At 54.8% G+C, this 20,386-nt stretch overlaps 1 protein-coding gene across 2 annotated transcripts in view; it reads left to right on the top strand.

The window, feature by feature from the left end:
* The window catches only part of CAMKK1 (calcium/calmodulin dependent protein kinase kinase 1), a 29,837-nt gene extending 9,451 nt beyond the window's left edge, over positions 1-20,386 (top strand). For both annotated transcript variants that reach the window (XM_070389233.1, XM_070389234.1), the window contains exons 4-16: positions 553-606; positions 1,008-1,059; positions 1,308-1,441; positions 1,866-1,902; positions 2,733-2,754; positions 4,031-4,119; positions 7,979-8,178; positions 10,023-10,076; positions 10,795-10,868; positions 13,061-13,148; positions 13,366-13,494; positions 15,870-15,973; positions 18,241-20,386. In XM_070389233.1, coding sequence (XP_070245334.1) covers positions 553-606; positions 1,008-1,059; positions 1,308-1,441; positions 1,866-1,902; positions 2,733-2,754; positions 4,031-4,119; positions 7,979-8,178; positions 10,023-10,076; positions 10,795-10,868; positions 13,061-13,148; positions 13,366-13,494; positions 15,870-15,973; positions 18,241-18,313 — 1,110 coding nt within the window. In that variant the 3' untranslated portion in view covers positions 18,314-20,386. The remainder of the gene's footprint in view (positions 1-552; positions 607-1,007; positions 1,060-1,307; positions 1,442-1,865; positions 1,903-2,732; positions 2,755-4,030; positions 4,120-7,978; positions 8,179-10,022; positions 10,077-10,794; positions 10,869-13,060; positions 13,149-13,365; positions 13,495-15,869; positions 15,974-18,240) is intronic.

The following is a 20,386-nucleotide window of genomic DNA, read 5'->3' as shown; positions in this document are numbered from 1 at the left end:
TTATTTATTGCCTGTCCTGGGTCTTCCTTGCTGCATGGGCTTTCTCTGGTCGCGTTGAGCAGGGGCTACTCTTTGTTGCAGGGCATGGGTTTCTCATTGCGGTGGCTTTTCTTGATATCGAGCGTGGATCTAGGCTCACGGGCTTCAGTAGCTGCGGCTCACAGGCTCCAGAGTGTGGGCCCAGTAGTTGCGGTGCCTGGGCTTAGTTGCCCCATGGCATGTGAAATCTTCCTAGACCAAGGATCGAACCCTTGTCCCCTGCATTGGCAGGTAGATTCTTAACCACTGAACCACTGGGGAAGTTCTCCCCAGATTTTTTGATGGACGGGACTGGGGAAGGCATAGAGCTGTGCTGAGCCCAGCAGGGGCAGTGACCAGGGCATGGAGCCCTCTCCTTGCCTGCCTGAAATTTATGCCCACTGGAGGCCAGGGTGGAGATGGGATGTGGGAGGAGATGGGGGGCAGGAGCAGCTCAGGCTCCCCTTCTCCTCTCCCCCTAGTCCTGGAGGAGGCTGCCCTGTCCAGCAGGGGCTGACCTCTGCCTCTTTGCAGGGTGCCTACGGCGTGGTGAGGCTGGCCTACAACGAAAGTGAAGACAGGCACTATGTAAGTCTGGGGAAAGGAAGGAGGTGTCGCCTACACTGGGCCCTAGATGACTTGGGGGTGGGCAGAAGCTGTGCCAAGAAGGTGGACAAGGCTGCCTGTGAAGGGAGTAATCTCCCTGTCCCTACCAGAATGCAAAGGGAATGAGCTTATTGACCCTGGGAATATGCAAGCAGAGGCTGGATGCCTCCGAGGGGAGAGCTCCAGAAAGGGTTGTTACGGGAAACAGGGGTAAGGCCTAAGGTTCAGTCATGGCCACCTCCTAACTCAGTGTAACTGCAGCCAGTCCACACGCTCAGTGCCACGTGCCCATGAGCCTTTCTGGACCGCAGTTCATATGTAACCAGCCTGTTCTAGCTCCTGGTGGCTCCACGTAAGTGACATCTCTGCCTCTCCCTCCTCAGGCCATGAAAGTTCTTTCCAAGAAGAAGTTACTGAAGCAGTACGGCTTCCCACGTGCGTATCTGTCTGGTCCTGTGCATGGGAGCTCCTGGCCTGGGGGCGGAGGAGGAGACCCCGGAGGCTAGCTTCGTTAGGACTGGGGGTGGACAGGGAGAGAGTGAGCAAAGGCCTGGTGGTGGGACTGTGCTTGGTGGGTTGAGGCCAAGGCCAAGGTCTTGCAAGATTCTTGCTTGAGGCTGGTTGCAGGGCTGTGATGAGGCCCAGCCTCCTGTGACAGGCTGGACTCCTGTTCCTGGTCACAGGTAGGCCTCCCCCCAGAGGGTCCCAGGCTGCGCAGGGAGGCCCAGCCAAGCAGCTGCTGCCTCTGGAGCGGGTATACCAAGAGATTGCCATCCTGAAGAAGCTGGACCACGTGAATGTGGTCAAGCTGATCGAGGTAGGTGGCAAGCCGATGAGGTCTATGGAGTAGCCCTTGGTGCAGGGGGCACCTGGCATAGACCCAGGGATTTTGCCAAGGGGGGTGTGCCAAGGGCAGGGCCAGAACCGGGATAGGGTTGGCCAGGGGGCTTCTGGGGTCAGGTGAGGCTGCTCTGGAATGTCCTCAGGTTCTCATGGAGGGAGACGAGCTGTTCCAGAGGCAAGAAGTGAGCCCCATGGCAGAAGGGGAGAGGGACAGGGTGCCATGTGGTGGACCAGGGTCAGGGGCCAGTGGTTTCTGAGGCCTCATCAGCCTCGTGCTGGCACAGTTCCTGCTCCATCATCTGGGGTGGTTGCAAAGCACACAGTGGGTCCTGGGGCTGGCAAGCACCCCTACCCCAAGCCTCCCCAAGTCCCACCCCATGTCTGCTCCTTCTCACCAGGTCTTGGATGACCCAGCTGAGGACAATCTCTATTTGGGTGAGTGACCCAGCTCATCCCCAAAGTAGCTTACCCGGGTGGGTCCAAAGGCTCCCCAGGGACACACTTGACCTTCAGATGGGCCTTGTGAAATGCACTGACCTCCTGGGGACAGGGAGGAAAGACATGTTCTCAAGCCCCAGATTCTCTCCCCAGCCCTACTGAGCCAGACTCAGGATATCCAATTAGAGTCAACTAGTATTCCCAAACCCCCACGCCACTGATCAGAGAGACAGTGGATCAGGCAGATGCAAGAAGTAGGCCATGTGATGTGGGTTCCCAGGCCCTGTCTGATAACTCTGTGCCTCAGTTTCCTCACCTGTAAAATGGGGGTAGTAATGGTATCTACATCATAGGGTTGATGTGAGAAGTAAATGAGTTATTACGTGCAAGACACATTAGCTATGATTGTTAGTAATAGTAATACTGATGCTGTTACTTAAGTCCCTGGTGCTTGATTCAGGGTTGGGCTTAGAGGCTTTGAGGGAATGGGCCAGAAGCAACACAGGCTTAGGAATTAGAGGCCAAGGCTTTAGCCTCCACTCCCTCTCATACCTGCCCCTTCTCTGAGACTCAGTTTCCCTGTTAAAGGGGTTCATGATGATGCTCCTCACTCGGCACCTAAAGTTCCAGTGAGGCAAGTTCACAGTAGACCCATTCTCAGCCATTTATCTTCTCTGATACCCTGGGACCCCTCTCCTGTCTCTCCCTGGATGCCTGGATGCCTGCCCCCTCTCCCACCCTCCAGAAGGGGCAGAGATCTTGGCATCAGCTGTGTTTTCAGCCTGGCTGCAACTTACCTACTCTTCTTTTCTTCTCTTTTCTTTCAGTGTTTGACCTCCTGAGAAAGGGGTGAGTTCCCCATCGCGTTCAGGCAGGACAGGTCTTCCTTTCCCTCCCCGTATCCCTAATCCTAGGGTCAGCTACTCTAGTGAAAGAAAGAGGCCCGGGCTCTGTCCTTAGGGAGCTGTGGTCTGGGTTCAGGGGGTGGGGTGGGGGAAATGGGTGGGAAACGAGAGACCAAGAGGGTGATTCTTTGAAGGCTGGTGGGGTCAGTGAGGCTGGAATAGTCAGGGAGGCCTCAGGAAGAAGGGTGGATTTCCAGCCAGGCTTTGAAGAACTGGAAGAAGATTTTGATGCCAGAGCGAGAGAAGAAAGGAAAAGTATAGAGATGAAACTCAGCTCTCACCTGTATTCAAATCACAAAAGAGTTCTTTCAGTTTTACACGTTTTGTGAGGTAGCTGGGACTGCATTCACTCCCTTTTACAAGAGGGGAAGCTGAGGTTCAGAGAGGGTAAATGGCTTGCCCAAAGTCACACAGCGAGTTGCTGATGAAATCTAGGGTTCTAACTCATGTCTGCTTTGTCTAACCTTCTCAGGGTATGTGCAGAGCTGCAGACATGGAGTAGTGGGTGCAGGGCTGGGTGGACTGGGCTCCTTAACCACTAAGGTCTTGAATACAGTCTGTGACTTGTCTCTCTGTCTGGGAGGCTCTAAAGACCAGTTCTGGGAAGAGGCAGGGAATGTGTCCTTTAAGACTCAGGGGCTTTCAGCATTTTTGATCTCTGTTCCAAGTAAGAAATAAAGTTTTACATTGCCATTCATATCTGTAATTGAAACCAAAGTTTTCTAAAACAGTATATATCCTTATAACATGTGATATACTCTAGTATATAGGACTTTATTAGAAAAAAAAGAAAAAGCAGTAGCCACCCACTAAATTGAGTTCATGACCTTCTTGGTCCTGGACCTATAGTTTGAAAAACACAGCTGTAAATGGAATCTTTGCAACTGTCTGATTGTTGATAATTAAGTACTTAGAAGAAGACATACCGAACCAATCAGAAGTAAGATAAAGATAATTTGAAATTGTAACGATTGAACAGGGATATTTGCATCTATGTGTATTTTCAAATTTTCTTTATATGAGAGAAAAAGCTACTGTGTTCCAGGGACCCATCGAGCTTAGAGGGCTCCTGAAAGGTCCCAGGGAGTTTGTAGGGCCCAGTGAAGGGGAACCTGCCATCTGCTTTTGCTCATCCTAATTCCAGCTAAACACGCCGCCCCCCCCCCCCCCCCCCCACGCCCGCCACCCCCACCCCACCCCGCCCTGCGCCCTCCCGACAGGCCGGTCATGGAAGTACCCTGCGACAAGCCCTTCCCCGAGGAGCAAGCTCGCCTCTACCTGAGGGACATCATCCTGGGCCTTGAGTACTGTGAGTGAGGGGCTGCCTGCCCCCCTGGGCTGGGGACCCGAGAGGGGGACACGAGAAGGGTTGGAACCCAGGCTGAGCCGGCTCTGAGCCGTACCTGTCAGTCAGTGTCGATCTGCCAATCATCTTTAGCTGGGGGCGGGTCAATGGGCCTGTGGGTGGGGCCGAAACGTCCTGAACAGGTAGGGTAGCGGCAGATTTCACTGGGCATGCGCCAAGTCCTCCTGGGAGCCTGCTTATTACCGCATAGGTGGATGTTCTTCCTGTATCTCAAGCTTAGCCTCTCACAGGGCATCAGGAGCTGTGAGAAGGAGTTTGTGTCCAGCTGGTCGAGGAAGAGTCAGTCCTGGCATGGAATCGGTGGGTGGCAGCAGAGTGGGTTTATTGTGAGGCCCCCTAAGGTGATGGAGAGCTCAGCCTCCAGGTTGAGCATCACCTCCGGGCTCAGCATCACCTCCTCTCCAGGTGATGTTAGCTTAGCCTCTGTCTCGAATTCATTTATTCATTCATTTGTCCATTTATGGGTACCTAGTAAGTTGGGGGCATGTAGATGTCAAAGACCCAGAAGAGATCTCCAGGATCTCACAGCCTAGTGGGAGAGACAGGAACCTAAGCAGTGCTTGCCAAGGCTGGGGAGGCACAGGAGCTGTCAGAGAACTAAGGGACCAAGGGAGGCTTCCTAGAGGAGACCACTTATAAGCAGGGTTCTGAAGGGTGAATAGGAGTTCACTGGCCAGTTTGAGGCATGGTGGGAGGGTGTACCATATGGCAGCAGCATAGAGGGGAGTAGGCATGTACTATCTGAGAAGGGAGAGTTCAGTTTGTTTGAGTTTAACCAGGGAGCCAGGGACGGGGAAAGATGATGGAAGCAACTGTCCAGGCCACACCTTGAGGGCTGGGAATGTCTCTGCAAAGGACTTTCATGATTTCATCCTGTCAGCCTTGTGAGACCCAGAGGGCTTCGAGCAGGGGAGAGGAGTGATCGGATTTGTGTCTTAGAAAGCTCTGTCTGGCAGCTGTGTGGCGGCTGGATGGAGGGCAAGAGGTGGCCAACTGGTTAGGGAGGAGGCTGGTTTTGCAGCCCAAGTGACAGATGGTGAGTCCTGGATTAGGGCTGCGGCAGTGGGGAGCAGATGTGAAGGAGGTGGGGTGGCCAGGACCGGGTGACTCTCTGGTCATAGGGAGAAGGGAGCCTGCACGCACCTAGGGTCCTGGCCTGTTTTGGGGAGTGGGATACATCCCCCCTCTGAAACCTCAGCTTGGTTTATCAGAAGCATCTTGTCTCCCTAGGGGACCAGGTGAGGGCCAGCTGAGGTTTGACCTGCAGCAAATGTCTATCTCATTTGAGCCACTCCAGTGCCTTCATGTTAATGCTGTCTTTGTACATATGGAGAAACTGAGGCACAGAGAAAGAGGGCTTTGCAGAAAGTCCCTACAAGGGCCTAGAGGTGTGAGAGGAGGGCATTTCAGCCTGGTGTGGTTGCGGCAGACACAACCCTACACCAGCTTGGCTTCCACCCACTTCCTGTCCTGGGCCTGTTGTCTCTCATCCTCTCTCTGAAAAAAAAAAAAAAAAAAAAAAAAAGCCAAGCTGATCCCATCTGACTCTTGGGTAAAGCCTCATCAAGACCTAGCTAATCACAGTCGACGAAGGGCTTTCTGGAGTGGATAGGACAGCACCAGGGGCTGGACAGGCAGACAAATGGAGACAGTGGGTGCTGGAGGCCCATCTTGTGATTCCGTGCCTGAGAAGGGGGAGTTGAGGCTCCCGGTGCTCTGGGAGGCTCAGGCCTGACTCTCGCAGACGGGGTGAGTGCAGCCATGCAGGTAGGAGGAGCAGTCGGGTCTGGAATATATCTGAGAGGTCCACCTCGTAGGACTTGCTGATGAACTGGATGTGAGATTTGACGGAAAGAGGGGTTTTTGGCTGAGCAACTGGTATTATGGCCATTAACCAAATGGGAAGGACTAGACAGGGAACAGGGTTGTTTGTTTGATGGTGATTGCAGATAGAGAGGTCAAGTTCTGAATTAAATATGTGTTTGGGGGACTTCCCTAGTGGCCCAGTGGTTAAGACTCCATGCTCCCAATGCCGGGGGCGTGGCTTTGATCCCTGGTCCGGGAACTACGATCCTGCATGCTGCATAGTACGGCCAAAAACCAAAAATGTGATTGAGAAATATCGGGATATATATTGAGATGTCTGCAGGATGTCCATTTGGATAAAGAGCTGAGAATTCAAGGGAGAGGCTAGAATTTGGGAGAGGCTAGAATTTGAGTCCACTTTCCATGGTCAAATACAGAGCCTCCTGAGCCTCATGCTCGAATGGGCGTGTGTCAAATGCTTCATGCGCATCTGACACATAGGAGGAGAGTGCTGTAGGGTCGTGGGTTCTGTTGTTATTATTTTTTAAAAATAATTTTTATTTATATATTTGTTTTTGGCTGTGCTGGGTCTTCGTTGCTGCCTGGGCTTTTCTCTGGTTGCCGTGAGCGGAGGCTGCTCTGTAATTGCGGTGTGCGGGCTTCTCATTGTGGTGGCTTCTCTTGTGGATCGAGGGCCTCCAGGTGCGTGGGCTTCAGTAGTTGTGGCTCCCAGGCTCTAGAGCACCAGGCTCGATAGTTGCAGCACACGGGCTTAGTTGCACTGTGGCATGTGGGATCTTCCTGGATTAGGAATCGAACCTGTGTCTCCTGCACTGGCAGTCAGATTCTTTACCGTTGAGCCACCAGGGAAGCCCTTCTGTTGTTAGTATTATATGACCCTCACTCCTTCTGCCCCCCACCTCCAGCCACCCTCTCCTTCTCCTCTCCCCTCCCCTGCCCTCCTTCCTGTTCCATCTTCCCTTGTCTCCATCATCCCAGGATGTGTTGGTCCAGGGGAAGGTATTTGCTGAGTGGCGAGCTCATAAGTGCATGGCTGTGAGTGAAGTCAGTGCCTTTTCTCTGCTGGGACATCTCTGGTCATCTCAGTCTGAGCTGCTCGTCTCTTCCCAGGAATGCTGGACCCAGGAAGCAGGGTGGGCACTCAGCCTACTAGAGAAGGCTGACCATAACCCCAGCCATGTTCATCCTGGAGGTCCCAAAGCCTGGCATGCCCTCCCTCTCCAAAACCCCATTGGCCCAGAGTCCAAGGGCTGAGGGCAATACCTCTGCAGGATACCCCACAAGCCTACCCTCAGTCCAAGAAGCAGTGGCAGCTGTGACAGGCTGGGTAGGGGAAGGAACTGGAGGCAGGTTTATTTGTTTAATTGATTTATTTAGCTGCGCGATGTCTTAGTTGTGACACACAGCGTCTTCAGTCTTCGTGTGGCATGCAGGACCTTATAGTTGCAGCATATGAACTCTTAGTTGTGGCATGTGGGATCCAGTTCCCTGACCAGGGATCGAACCTGGGCTCCTTGCATTGGGAACATGGAGTCTTAGCCACTAGGCCACCAGGGAAGTCCCAAAGTATGGAAAGATTCTGATGGGCTTTGAGCCTGCAGATGGCACTCACATGGGAGGGGGGCAGGGAGGGCCTATGGAGACCCTCTTCCCCCAGTTTCCTTTGACGTCCACTCAGTGGCAGGGGCCTTGACTGCCATGGAGACAGCACCGGGCTTGGAGTCCCAAGATTCCTAAGAGTCCAGGCTTGGCTCTGTTACTAACAGCCTGAGTTAGTGTCTTCACTGCATAGCTGAGCAGGGGGCCCTGACATCCTCTTCCGAGGTCCTCATGAGACGAGTGTGTGCAGGGGCCAGGAAGTCTCAGCTGCTTCTCTCCTGGAGCTTGAGGCCGCCTCCTGGGCCAGGCGAGGGCCGAGGGGGCAGTTTTGGGTGAAGGGGCCGCAGGCCGACGCTCGAGCTGCCTCTCTCTGCAGTGCACTACCAGAAGATCATCCACAGGGACATCAAGCCATCCAACCTGCTTCTGGGGGACGACGGGCACGTGAAGATTGCTGACTTCGGCGTCAGCAACCAGTTCGAGGGGAACGACGCTCGGCTGTCCAGCACGGCTGGGACCCCAGCGTTCATGGCCCCCGAGGCCATTTCTGACTCCGGCCAGAGCTTCAGTGGAAAGGTGGCCCCCAGGGTCCAGTCTGGGTTGGGGTTTAGATGGAGGGGTGGGAGAGCATGTCATGCCATCCCATGTCCAATCTGGGGGAGCCAGGGTCCTCGTGTCTCAGGAGTGAGCACCAAACACGGCCCTCTCCCCCAGGTTTGCCTTTTCCTGGCAAACAAGAACCCCAGCTTGGGTCTCCTCTCTTTCTCTGGCACAATGGCCCCCTGCAGAAATTTCTCATCAGCTGCTCTGTGCTGAGTTCTGGGCTAGGATATGGAACAGTCAGAGCTTGGATGGCTCAGCTCCCTGCCCTCTGGTCATGGTGAAAGAACAGGAAAGCTCCTGTCTAGGGGGATGTTGGAGGCTCCCCTGACTTCTTGGGCTATGGCAGTATTTGAACTAGGCCTTAAAGAATGGAGAGAATTTACAGGAGGTGAGGTCCAGAGAACATACCAGAGAAGTGAGGGGTGCAGTGGCATTTGGGCAGAGTTTAGAGGGTCTGGAGTGTGGGCTTGGTCCTAAGTGACAGAGGCAGTGGCAAGGCTTTCTGAGCAGAGGCTGTGTTCTGTGTCCCCGGGCACACAGCCTGCTGTCCCCTGTGGAGTGCTGGCTGCCCCCCACCGTGGTTCTGCCATGGAGGAAATGGTTGAGGAGTTTGGACACGTGTGTTGATATGGAGGTCAAGAGAGGGATGTAAATAGAGACTTTTTTTTTTTAATTTTTATTTTAATTTTTATTCGAGTAGAATTTATTTACAATGTTGTGTTAGTTTCAAGTGTGCTGCAAAGTGAATCAATTATACATATATACATATTAAGTCATTCCCATATAGGTCATTTTATCCCAGTTGCCTTTTCACTGTGGAAGTTGTAGACATTATCCCCCCTTTATGGCTAAATACTGCCAGGGATGTTTTCTGAGAACAAGGACATTCTGTTACATAACCTCAGTAGAGTTATGAAAGTCAGGACATTTATGATCAATAAAAGACTGTTACCTAAGCGACCTAAACGACCTCACTCAGATTTCATCAGTTACCCCCATCCTGCGTCCTTTAATGCCTTTTCGTTTTCTGGTTCAGGATCCAATCCTGGGTCAGTTACTGCACTCACTTGTCCTGTCTCTTTGGGGCCCTTTAATCTGGAAGAGTGGCTTGGCCTTGGCATTTTCGAAGAGAACAGGCCTGTTATTTTGTAGAATGACATCAGTTTGCATTTGCCTAGTGTTCCCTGATTGGATTCAGATGAGGCATCTGTGGCAGGAATGTGTAGGTAGAGATTTGAGGATCACTCACATAAGAGAAAGTGGATATGAGAAGAGGAAGTGGGGTTCCAGAAGCGGGAGCTTGTAGAGACAGGCCACATTCAAATCCAGGGTGCAGGGGAGCCCCGAGGGGTTGTGGAGGTGACTGAGGGCCAGGGGCTGTTCTGGTGTCAGAAAGAAGGTGGATGGTGGCTTCTCCAGTGGATCATCAGCAAGAGGGATGACTTCTCAAAGCCAGAGCTGGTTTAGCAAGTATAAATTCAATATTCTGGGGTGCATCAGTGTTATAGGTACTGCAAATGTGACCTTGTAGACGAGGTGGGTTTTGCACTGTTCTGTTGGAAACATGTCTGGTTTGGGCCCATTCCAAGGAGACTTGGAAACCCTGGAGGGCAGGGGCCCTGCTCTGGCCATCCGCATGTCCCCAGTGCTCAGCACAGGGTCCGGCATAGAACAAGGGCCTGGGAGTGTTTGTTGAGTGAATACATGACTGGGGAAGGAGGTCTCCTGCTTGCCCTCTCCCATGGCCCACTGGATCTGGGTGAGCAAGGGGTGTGTCTGTTCCTTTTGGGGGACTGATGGGAACTGTTTCTTTCTAGGCCTTGGATGTGTGGGCCACAGGGGTCACGCTGTACTGCTTCGTCTATGGGAAGGTGAGTGCTGGGTGGGCTGGCAGAGCCGGGGCCAGCCCACACCCCTGGCACCATGGATTGGGCGAGCTGAGCCAGGATGCATGATAGATGTAGGCTGTGCCTTTGCGTCCTGAAGTAAAGTGACTTTGAAATAGCCCACTCAGTTCAGAGATAATGGAAGGAAAAGGGGCGTTTCTATTTTTCTCATGTCCCCTTGTCCCCTTGAGGGGATGGATTCATGTTCAGGAGTCCTGGGTCAGCAGACTTCCCATAGAGGTTAGATGGTGGTCTTAAACACCACTCCAGCCTGAGCGCTCCCTGTCCTTCTATCCTTCGATGCCATTCATTCATTCACAAATTCACTCAATCCTTCATTCATTCAACAAATCGTCCTGGACACCTGCTCTGAGTCAGGCCGGACCCCCAACCTTGACATGGCCGAGATCCCTGTCCAGAGGTGTTCCCACTCCAGGGACCATGCTGAGGCACAGGACGGAATCTCGGGGAGCACGTTCCCAAACCTTAGGCCCCGGCAGTGCAGGCCTTGCTGCAAGTGGCTGTTACGCTGGCGGGTACACAGTGTCCCTCCATGACACATCCATTCAGTCCACGTTTGTTGGGCATCTCCTGTGGGCCAGGCCCTGATGAGGCCCCCCTACCCCCATCTCATGAGGAGCCCAGAGCTGCCCCCAGTGGGCTGAGGCGCTGGGCCCGCATTCTTTGTCTCTTCCCCCTGCAGTGCCCGTTCATCGACGATTACATCCTGGCCCTGCACCGCAAGATCAAGAACGAGGCCGTCGTGTTCCCTGAGGAGTGAGTTGTCCAGTTGTCCATCATGGGCCCCGCCCACCCCCAGGGAGGCGTGTCTGAGTCTTAGCAGAGCTTTTGTCCTTCCAGGGCCCCGCCCCAGCCTGCAGACCTGGAGGTGGGGGTGCTGCTCCCTGGGAGCAGATAGGGGGTGATGTCAGAAGGTCCCAGATACCTGAGTCAGATCTCCTTGTACAGACAGGAACTCTGAATCCAGGAGTGGGGCAGGGATGACCCCAGGTTACATGTTCATCTGCTCCTTCACTGAAGGCCTCCATGAGATCAGTGACATCATGCCCACATAGACCCTGCACCCACGGGGAACTTCCACCTTCTCCACACAGGGTGGGGGGACTTCATGGCGCCAGTGTGCTCCCCCATTTCACAGATGGAAAAGTGGAGGCTCAGTGGGCCTCGGACTTGAAGCCACTCCTTCCGCCCTCCCCCTTCCTTTGCGACTGAGGCCCCTGAGCCCAAAGGGACTGTTTGGAGAGGCCCCCCTGTGCTCATTCAAGGTTCTGATCAAGATGCTGGTTACCACGGCAGCCGGCCTGCGGACCCAGCCTTCACATTTTAGGGCCCTTTTGCCTTGTGCTCAGAGTGCCCCAGGCAGGTCAGAAACCAACGTGGGAGCTGTCCTCTGTGCTCCTACCCCCTCTCGCCCAAAACTTCCTGTCTGGCTCCAAGCCTTGGTGAGTCCACCGCTTACATTTTTTTGGCTTGGTTGCCAAGGGCACCTCCTACCTGGTTCAGTCCTCCTCCCTGTCCAACCACCATGGTCAGGCAGAGTGACCCTATAAAGCACAACACATCTCACCCTATCTCCTGCTTCAAGAACAGGAGCGCCCTGGCCCGGGCATTCAAGGACCCCCGGGTCCCACCCGCTGTTCACCCACCGCATGGCTCCCCGCCCCAGCTGCCGCCCCCACAGCACTGGCTGGTCCCTTTCCTCTGACTGCCGGGCTTCTCGTCCTTCCTCCTGCTTTGTATCCTCCCCAGCCCAGGAGTTTTAAAAGGGATTAGGAATCTAGGCCAGCAGAGGGAGCGAAGGTCATAGTCCTAAGAGTAGGCTCCTTCTGCCAAGAATTTAAGTAGCAGTGAAGCCTGAAGCCTGGGCAGAGCTGGTCGAAGCTGATGTGGGCTGAGCCCTGCACCCTCCCCACGAGCCTTGGCCCTGCCTGCACTCTTGGTGCGGGGTCGGGGTTGGGGGTGAGGTGGGGTGATGCGGGCCTTGGTTTCCTTCTCTGTCCAGTGGGTATCCTCCTGGCTGCCTCCCTGGTGGACGAAAGGAGAAGATGGGGGTGGGGTGAGTGGGGCTGAAGGCCCCCTGGAGCCTCATAAAGCGACTCTTCTCACATTGTCCTCATCATCTCTGCCCTCTGCGGGCGGGTGTCCAACACCCACGGGAGCCTGTTTGTGTGTCTGTGACCTCTGCCCCCTGAGGGTGACTGCTTTACGTTGTACTCAGGGGAGAAGGATATCCGTACCCTTGTTCTGAAACTCTCTCCTTCCACCTTGGTGCCTTGGGAGCGTCTCTCCTGTCCTGCCCTCTGAGACCTGAGGGTCAGCAGTGTTTCTGCTCTGTGTGTGGGTCCTCAGTCATGTCTGACTCTTTGTGACCCCATGGACTGTAGCCCGCCAGGCTCCTCTGTCCATGGAATCTTCCAGGAATACTGGAGTGGGTTGCCATTTCTTTTTTTTTTTTTAATATAAATTTATTTATTTTAATTGGAGGCTAATTACTTTACAATATTGTATTGGATTTGCCATACATCAACATGAATCCGCCACGGGTGCACACGTGTTCCCCATCCTGAACCCCCTTCCCACCTCCCTCCCTATACCATCCCTCTGGGTCATCCCAGTGCACCAGCCCTGAGCATCCTGTATCATGCATCAAACCTGGACTGGCGGTTCGTTTCACATACGATATTATACATGTTTCAATGCCATTCTCCCAAATCATCCCACCCTCGCCCTCTCCCACAGAGTCCAAAAGACTTACTCTGGGGGATCTTTCTGACTCAGGGATCAGAGAGTCACTAAGAGTCTCTGGCATCTCCTGCATTGGCAGGCGGGTTCTTTACCACTGAGCCATGTATCAATTCAGGGAAGCCTGGAGCAGGGTAGGGTGGAGAGGTGGGAAGGAAAGGACCATCAGCTGTCTCTCCCTCGTCTCCTTCCTTCCTCTTTTTTAGGCCAAAGGTCAGCGAAGAGCTCAAGGACTTAATCCTGAAGATGCTAGACAAGAACCCTGAAACGAGAATTGGGGTGCCAGACATCAAGGTTGGGAACCAGAGGTGCTGGGCTGGGCTGGGCCGCAGAATGCAGGCCTTGGTTTCCCCATTTGGGGAGCCTTACACTGGAGGCATGTGTGTGCTGGGTTGGGGCTTGTGGCCTTTGGGCCCTCAAGGGGACTGCTGGTGCAATGCCCAGGTCCTGGCATTTGCTGGCCAGTGTCTATCACCGGTGGCCCTGACCCTCCCTATCCTCTCCTCCACAGTTGCACCCCTGGGTGACCAAGAATGGGGAGGAGCCCCTTCCCTCGGAGGAGGAGCACTGCAGCATGGTGGAGGTGACGGAGGAGGAGGTGAAGAACTCGGTCAGGCTCATACCCAGCTGGACCACGGTGGTAAGTGCATGGGGGCAGAAGGCGCCAACTCCTGGGAGGGCCTGGCAGCGGGCGTGGGCACCACCTGAGACTTGCTCTGTGCTGGGCCCGATGATGGAACCGACGGCTTTCTGCTTGGCCAGCCCCATTGCTGGGCCCAAGGCCACTGTTTCACTGCAGACCCACGGGAACAAGGTCACGCTATTCAGTCTCATGGTAGAGAGACCAGGAGGCGTGGTGAGGAGAGTGAATGATTTAAATATACTGGCCCTTGCTGAGTGTCAACATTCACCACAACTGGAGAAGCATTTCCTTCCTTCCTTCCTAAGGTTTATTGAACTTCTGCTATTTTCCAGGCACTGGACTAGGTGCCAAGGACATGACAGGGGAAAGGCCTCGGATGCCTTTGATTTGGAGAAGTGACCCCGGGGCCCCCGCACATCAGGCAGACACCACCTGTGTGCTCCCCCTGCTCTCCTGTCAAGTTTTAGATGTTCTCATCCTCCTCTGGACATCTTCCACCTTAACAGTTGGAAGTTATTAACATAGCCCCTGATGGCCATCTGTTTTTTTTTTTTTTTTTGGTGGCGGGGGCAGGGGACACTGAGAGTCATGGCCTGCCCTGTGCTGAGGTTTCGTGGTGAGTCAGGGTGAGCACGATGCCAGGAGAGCGAGCTGGAGCCTGTGCCGGGGGTGGGGTCTGGTCTGTGCACTTCATGCCTCCCTACTGGGTCCAGGCCCAGCTAGGGCCAGCAGGCTAAAGGTTCCTGAACTCCACAGAGCTCCGGGGCTGTATGGAATCCCTGGAATTATCAGCTCCTATAGCAATGGCACCCCACTCAAGTACTCTTGCCTGGAGAATCCCAGGGATGGTGGAGCCTTGTAGGCTGTAGCCCATGGGGTCGCTAAGAGTCGGACACAACTGAGCGACTTCACTTTCACTTTTTACTTTCATGCATTGGAGAAGGAAATGGCAGCCACTCCAGTGTTCTTGCCCGGAGAGTCCCAGTGACGGCAGAGCCAGGTGGGCTGCCGTCTATGGGATCACATGGAGTCGGACATGACTGAAGCGACTTAGCAGCAGCAGCAGCATAGGGTCCATACTGCCACATCCCTGGTCTTAGCTACCATCATCTCTCTCCTGAACCAGTGGAATTGGCTCCCAGCTTGTCCCCCTGATTCCACCCTTGCTCCGGTCCCCCTACAGTAAATGCTCAGCTCAGCAGCCAGGGTGGTCTGGTGACCTGGTCATGTCACTTCTCAGCTCAGACCCTGCATGGCCTGCCTGTCCCCCTTTCCCTGCCAACCTCCTCTCTTCCCTCCATTCTCTTGGTTCCAACCATGCACCACGGAAGCTGCTGCCCCAGTGCCTTTGAACATCCTTTCCCTCTGACTGGGACACTCCAGCCCCAGTGTCCACAGAGCCGCTTCCTCACTCCCTCCAGGTCTTCATTCCAGAGTCATCTTGTGAGACGAGACCCTTCCCAGCCCCCTTATCAAAAATTCCATCCTCCTCTTTGTCATACCTTATCCCCCTTCCTTGTTTTATTTTTTCCACCTGAGCCCTTACCACTAATGAACATATGTTCTAGTCATCTGTCTTATTTATTGCCTGTCTCTGCAACTAGAATATAAACTCCATGCTGCTGATGCTGCTAAGTCGTGTCAGTCATCTCTGACTCTGCGCGACCCCATAGACAGCAGCCCACCAGGCTCCACCATCCCTGGGATTCTCCAGGCAAGAGTACTGGAGTGGGTGCCATTGCCTTCTCCGATAAGCTCCATGAGGGCAAGAATATTTGACGCAGTGTGCTCCCTGTGCCTAGAATAGTGTCTGGCATATGTAGGCACTCAATATAACACTTGTTGATAGAAAGAAGGAAGGAAGAGATGAAGACAGCCCTGGCGCCATGCACATGTGTGAGAGTTTATGTGCATGTGGGCAGGGGGGATGGAGCTGTCCTTACAGCGGGAGGAGGGACAAAGTCACAGAGTCAGGGATAGGGGCCTGTCCTCTGTCGACATCCCCCCACTCCACTGCGCAGCCCAAGACAGCCTCTCCTCCACTCCATCCTTCCTGCGCAGCCAGAAGGCATTTCCTTATTGCACTCCCTGTGCCCTCCGCCTGGTGGTCCAGATCCTTCCTGGTCCGCTACCGGTCTCAGTGTCCCCCATGCACCAGGCTCCTCACCGTTTCCAGAATCCACCCTCAACCACCTTCCCTCCATGCTCTTGCCCTTTCCTCTGCTTGGGATGCTCCTCCTTGTCCTGTCCCAGGAAAGGGAACCTCAGCAGGGCCACCCAGCTGCCTCCCCGTCTGGAAGTCAGAGTGGAGGCTGCCTGTGTGTCTGGGAACCTGGGGGCCTGTGTTCCTCATGCTGATCCATCCTCCCCAGATCCTGGTTAAGTCCATGCTGAGAAAGCGTTCCTTTGGCAACCCGTTCGAGCCCCAGGCACGGAGGGAAGAGCGATCCATGTCTGCCCCAGGAAGCTTACTGTCGTAAGTACTGGTGGGCTGAGGCCTGCCGGGCGCTCCCTGGGGTGGGGTGGGGGCTGCGGCACATCCCCTCACTCTGAGCATCACCAGGCTGAGCCCCGAGCCTGGGGATTCAGCCAGGCCTCACAGCAGGGCCCCGCCTGCACCTGCGTTCTCAGCCCCTGGCAGCCTAGTTGAGGTTTCCAGACAGGCCTCAGGTCTGCTCTTTGTAGAAGGCTGGCTTGTCTTGGAGGCAGGAACTGCTTCTTCCTGGTCTGGGGGAGCGTTCGCTGCTTTTCTGAGTGGCCTGTGAGATCTCTGGTCATTGCTGAGGCCGTGCGCCCAGTCAGCACTTTGTAAACGCTTATCCAGCAAGTAAGGACAGGCTGGCCGATGACGACGACGGCCAGGAAAAAGGAACCCCCATGGCTGCAGGCTCCCTCCTGAGAGTCAGGCCTGTGCATTCACCACCTCCTGAGAGAGGGCCAAAAAGCAGTTCCCCAAACCTCCGTGAGCCCTGTCCTCAGCACTTCCGCCTTCTTCCACTGAAATAAAAGTCAGTTTGGGGTGCCAGCGAGCCCTGCTGGAGTTTGTGCAGAGACCCACAGGGAGAAGGCAGTGAGGGGTCCTGGGCCTTGGGGAGCACGCCTTCTCTGAAGAGCATGTGGGGAGGTGCAGCCCCTCCTCCCCGCAGCCCCTTCATAGGCTGCAGGAAGGCGTGCTCCCCGGGGAGGTGAGCAGCAGCCACTGTCCATGTTCCTAGGCCTCTCAGGAAGGGGCAGTTTCGCTTGTGCCATCCAGGGGCCCAGATGTTGGTTTTGTTCATGTAAGGCCACCTTCTTGTAAGTGGGCTCTTCAGACTATTGAGTCCCATCATTGTGGACGAGCTGGTGTCTGCTCCCTGACAGAGGTTTCTCACCCTCAGGAAGGTCCCTGTACCAACCTCGGGCCCTCCTCTTGACAAAGGAGGGTTGCAGGTGGGGGCCTGGGAGAGGCCTTGACTGTCCTGAGCTTACCGCCTGTTCCCTGTGAAGTGGCCAGGCCTGGGAGACGGAGTCCTTGTCCTCCTCGGGATCTGCAGGCCACAATGCTGGAACTGGGTTTCGTGTAGGGGACCATATATCTACCATCCAAATGGAGCCACTTTGGAGAGTGAAAGAGAAAGCTATTGCTAATTATGTCCGGACAGCAGGCAGAACTAAGACCAGAGGGGCAAACCTGAACATCTGGTCTCTAGCTAAGTGCCTATGACTCAGCGCCCCCTGGTGGTGGGACAGGCCAGTCACAGGCTAAGGACACATGCAGCCCAGGTCAATGACCGGCACAGGGCTGAACGCCAAGGGTACAACTGAGCAAGGCAGCCATTGTTCTTTTATGGACACGTTAGTGGGGAGACAGGTCAGTTCCTTCATCTGGACTGTGAAAGGATGGGGCTTAACATTTCCTAGATATAAAAATTCTAATTCTGTGACACAGGCTTCCCCAGTGGCTTAGTAAAGAATCTGCCTGCAATGCAGGAGCTGCAGGAGACACAGGTTCAATCCCTGGGCTGGGAAGATCCCCTGGAGGACATGGCAAGCCATTCCAGTATTCTTGCCTGGATAAGCCCATGGACAGAGGAGCCTGGTGGGCTATGGTGCATAGGGTCACAAAGAGTTGGACATGACTGAAACAGCTTAGCATGCACACATGTCACAGGTTTAGTTTTGAAAAGTAGGTTTTACCCCATCAGAGTCCCAACATTTATCCTTGATTGACTCTGTTCTTTATGCTTTAGGATAACTCTATAGTAGAAGTAAATGGGATGGATCCTTTTTAAAGATACCAAAACCCATTTATTAATCTTTTTTTTTAAAGGCCCTGGCACGGGGTTGTGAGGGGGGGGGGGTGATATCAGGATGATAATGGGAATCTACTGAATATGGGACAGAATCCCAAGACTGATGGGTAGAATCTGTCCTGTGAACAAAGAAAAAGCAAAACCAAAGCCCTCCTACCCTGGACCATGGGGCCTGAGCCAGGCCATGTCTGGTCAGATCTGGCAAGGCTCCAGAAGTCAGGGTGGGAAGTCTAGACTTCCTTTCCAAGCAATAGGGAGCCATGGAGGGTTGTGGGCTGAGACTATGGGTGGGGAACCAGCAAGGGACCACAGTGCAGGGTGGCGAGACTGAGCTGAGCTTGGGGGATTTGAGAGATGTGGATAAAAATGCCTATGAGTGTGTATGAGCGTGTCCTCCTGCATGCATGTTCTGACCTCTGAGGTCCCTCTGCCCCTGGTGTCCCCTGAACAGGAAAGACGGGTTTGGCGAAGGAGGCAAAAGCCCAGAGCTGCCCGGTGTCCAAGAAGACGAGGCTGCGTCCTGAGCCCCCCGCATGCGCCCAGGGCCGCCCGGCAGCACGCTCATCCCGCGCCTCCAAAGGCCCACCGCCCTCATGCCAACAGCCGACCCTGCCGGCAGGGGGCTAAGGACTGTGGCCCCTCTCCCGGCCCTCCTCCCCGTCTGCATGACCTCCGCGCGCACGTGTCCAGGGACAGGATCGGAATGTGTGTCACCTGGGGTGTAGGGGGTGGGTAGGGCTCCCACAAGGCCTTTATCTTCGTCCTGGCTCTCCCTGGCGGGACTCATCCTTTGGGGAAGCTCGGTGCCCGTGATGCCTTAGAAACCCAGCCCGGCCGGTTGGCAAGGCCCAGGGGCAGGAGGCAGGAAACAAGGAAGGCGAGCCGGAAGCCTGCAGAGGCCAGGTGGGCGTGGCTCAGCGGCCGCACGCTCAAGGAGGGGCGCACGCTGCCCACCTCCGGGGGGCGCTGTCGGAGCCCGTGTCTGCGGAGAACACTGGCGTGGAGGCTCTGAGTCCTTGGTGGGTAGTCCCGGGCCTCGCTGGGGCTGGGGCCAATGTCGGAGAATCCAAGATTCCTTTTTCTTTTGTTTGTCATCTGGTGGGGGAGGCAGGTGCACAGCCCTGCTTGGGAACACCTAATGAGCTGTGGGTGGTCCCCAGCGTGCCCACCATTCCTTGGCCACCAAGTGGATTGGACTGACCGTCCTGGATCGTGTTTCAGCCCTCTCCGCATAAGGGGCCAAGTTGAGGCTTTGAGCAGAGAGGCCTGAACCAAGAGCATCACTCTTCCCTGCGCCTCCCTCTCTCCCGCGGTGGCTCCCTAGACCTGCGGCTGCAGAAAGACACCAGGGCTGACATTGACCGAGGGCCCTGGGCTCACAGGCCTGTGGGCTTAAAGATGGTAAAGTCACAGAAATCAGATCATCAGCCGGCCTCCCCATCTGGCCCCAGAAGCTGCCCTCACATTCCAGCGCCCCAGGACCAACTGCCCAGGTTGGAGGCTGCACTAGAGGCCTAACCCTGGTGAGGTATGCACGCGGGCAGTTGCCCACAGAGAGGTGGGCCTTTTGTTACTGCCTCACCCCGACAGTCGTCATCCTGTCTGCTCAGAGCTGGAGCTGACTTCTCTCTGGGATCAGTGCCTGGCTGGTGGCTCGGCCTTGGACTGACCAAATGCTCAAGAGACTGACCCCCCCGAAGGAAAATAAAGCAGGACTCGGATCCCTGCCCTGAATACATGAGCCAAACAAGGGATTTCAGTCGCCTGCACTGGGTTCGTGTGGCAGGAGTGCTCTGTTGAGAGGAAAGAAGGCGGGGCTGGAGGAACGGTGCCTCCCGCGTGTTCTCTGTGCCTGTGGGTGTACCTCGCTCCTCCGCACACGCGCCCGTGTGTGCCCATCTGCTGCACACAGCATGTCTTGCACTGGCAGATGCATCTGTAATATACTTTCTATGTTTATTTAAGGCTCTGAGCAGAATGCGGCCCATTGTCACTGGGTCCATGTTTCTCCCTGCTCCTTTGCACTAAGTCATTGTAACCCAGGGCTTAAACGATGATTTGGTACTGTTCTTCAGAACACTTTTATGGAGTTCATGGGAGGCCATTCACAGAGCAGCATGTTTTCCTTCAGCATCTGTGTGCTGAGACCTGGAGGGTAGGGGTTTCAAGGGCACCTCACCACCACCTTGCAGGCTCACAGTGGGCTTAGCCTCACTGGGGCCCAGCTTCATTGGGGTGGGTCCAGCTTCATTGGGGGTGGGCCCAGCTCCATTGGAGTGGGCCCAGCTTCATTGGGGGCGGGCCCAGCTTCATTGGGGGCGGGCCCAGCTTCATTGGGGTGGACCTAGCTTCATTGGGGGTGGACCCAGCTTCATTGGAGGTGGGCCCAGCTTCACTGGGGTGGGCCCAGCTTCATTGGGGTGGACCCAGCTTCATTGGGGTGGACCCAACTTCTTTGGGGTGGGCCCATATTCACCCCATTGCTGAGGGTTTTGGTTGGCATCATTGTTTCTGAATGTAGCACAAGGGATGGATAAACTCCATAAGAGTGTTTTAAAAATTAACTTCCCAGGAAGTGAGTTAAAATCAATAAAAGC

Source organism: Bos mutus, chromosome 19 (assembly GCF_027580195.1).
Source record: "Bos mutus isolate GX-2022 chromosome 19, NWIPB_WYAK_1.1, whole genome shotgun sequence".
Lineage (NCBI taxonomy): Eukaryota > Metazoa > Chordata > Mammalia > Artiodactyla > Bovidae > Bos > Bos mutus.
This window is presented reverse-complemented; position numbering and strand designations above follow the sequence as displayed.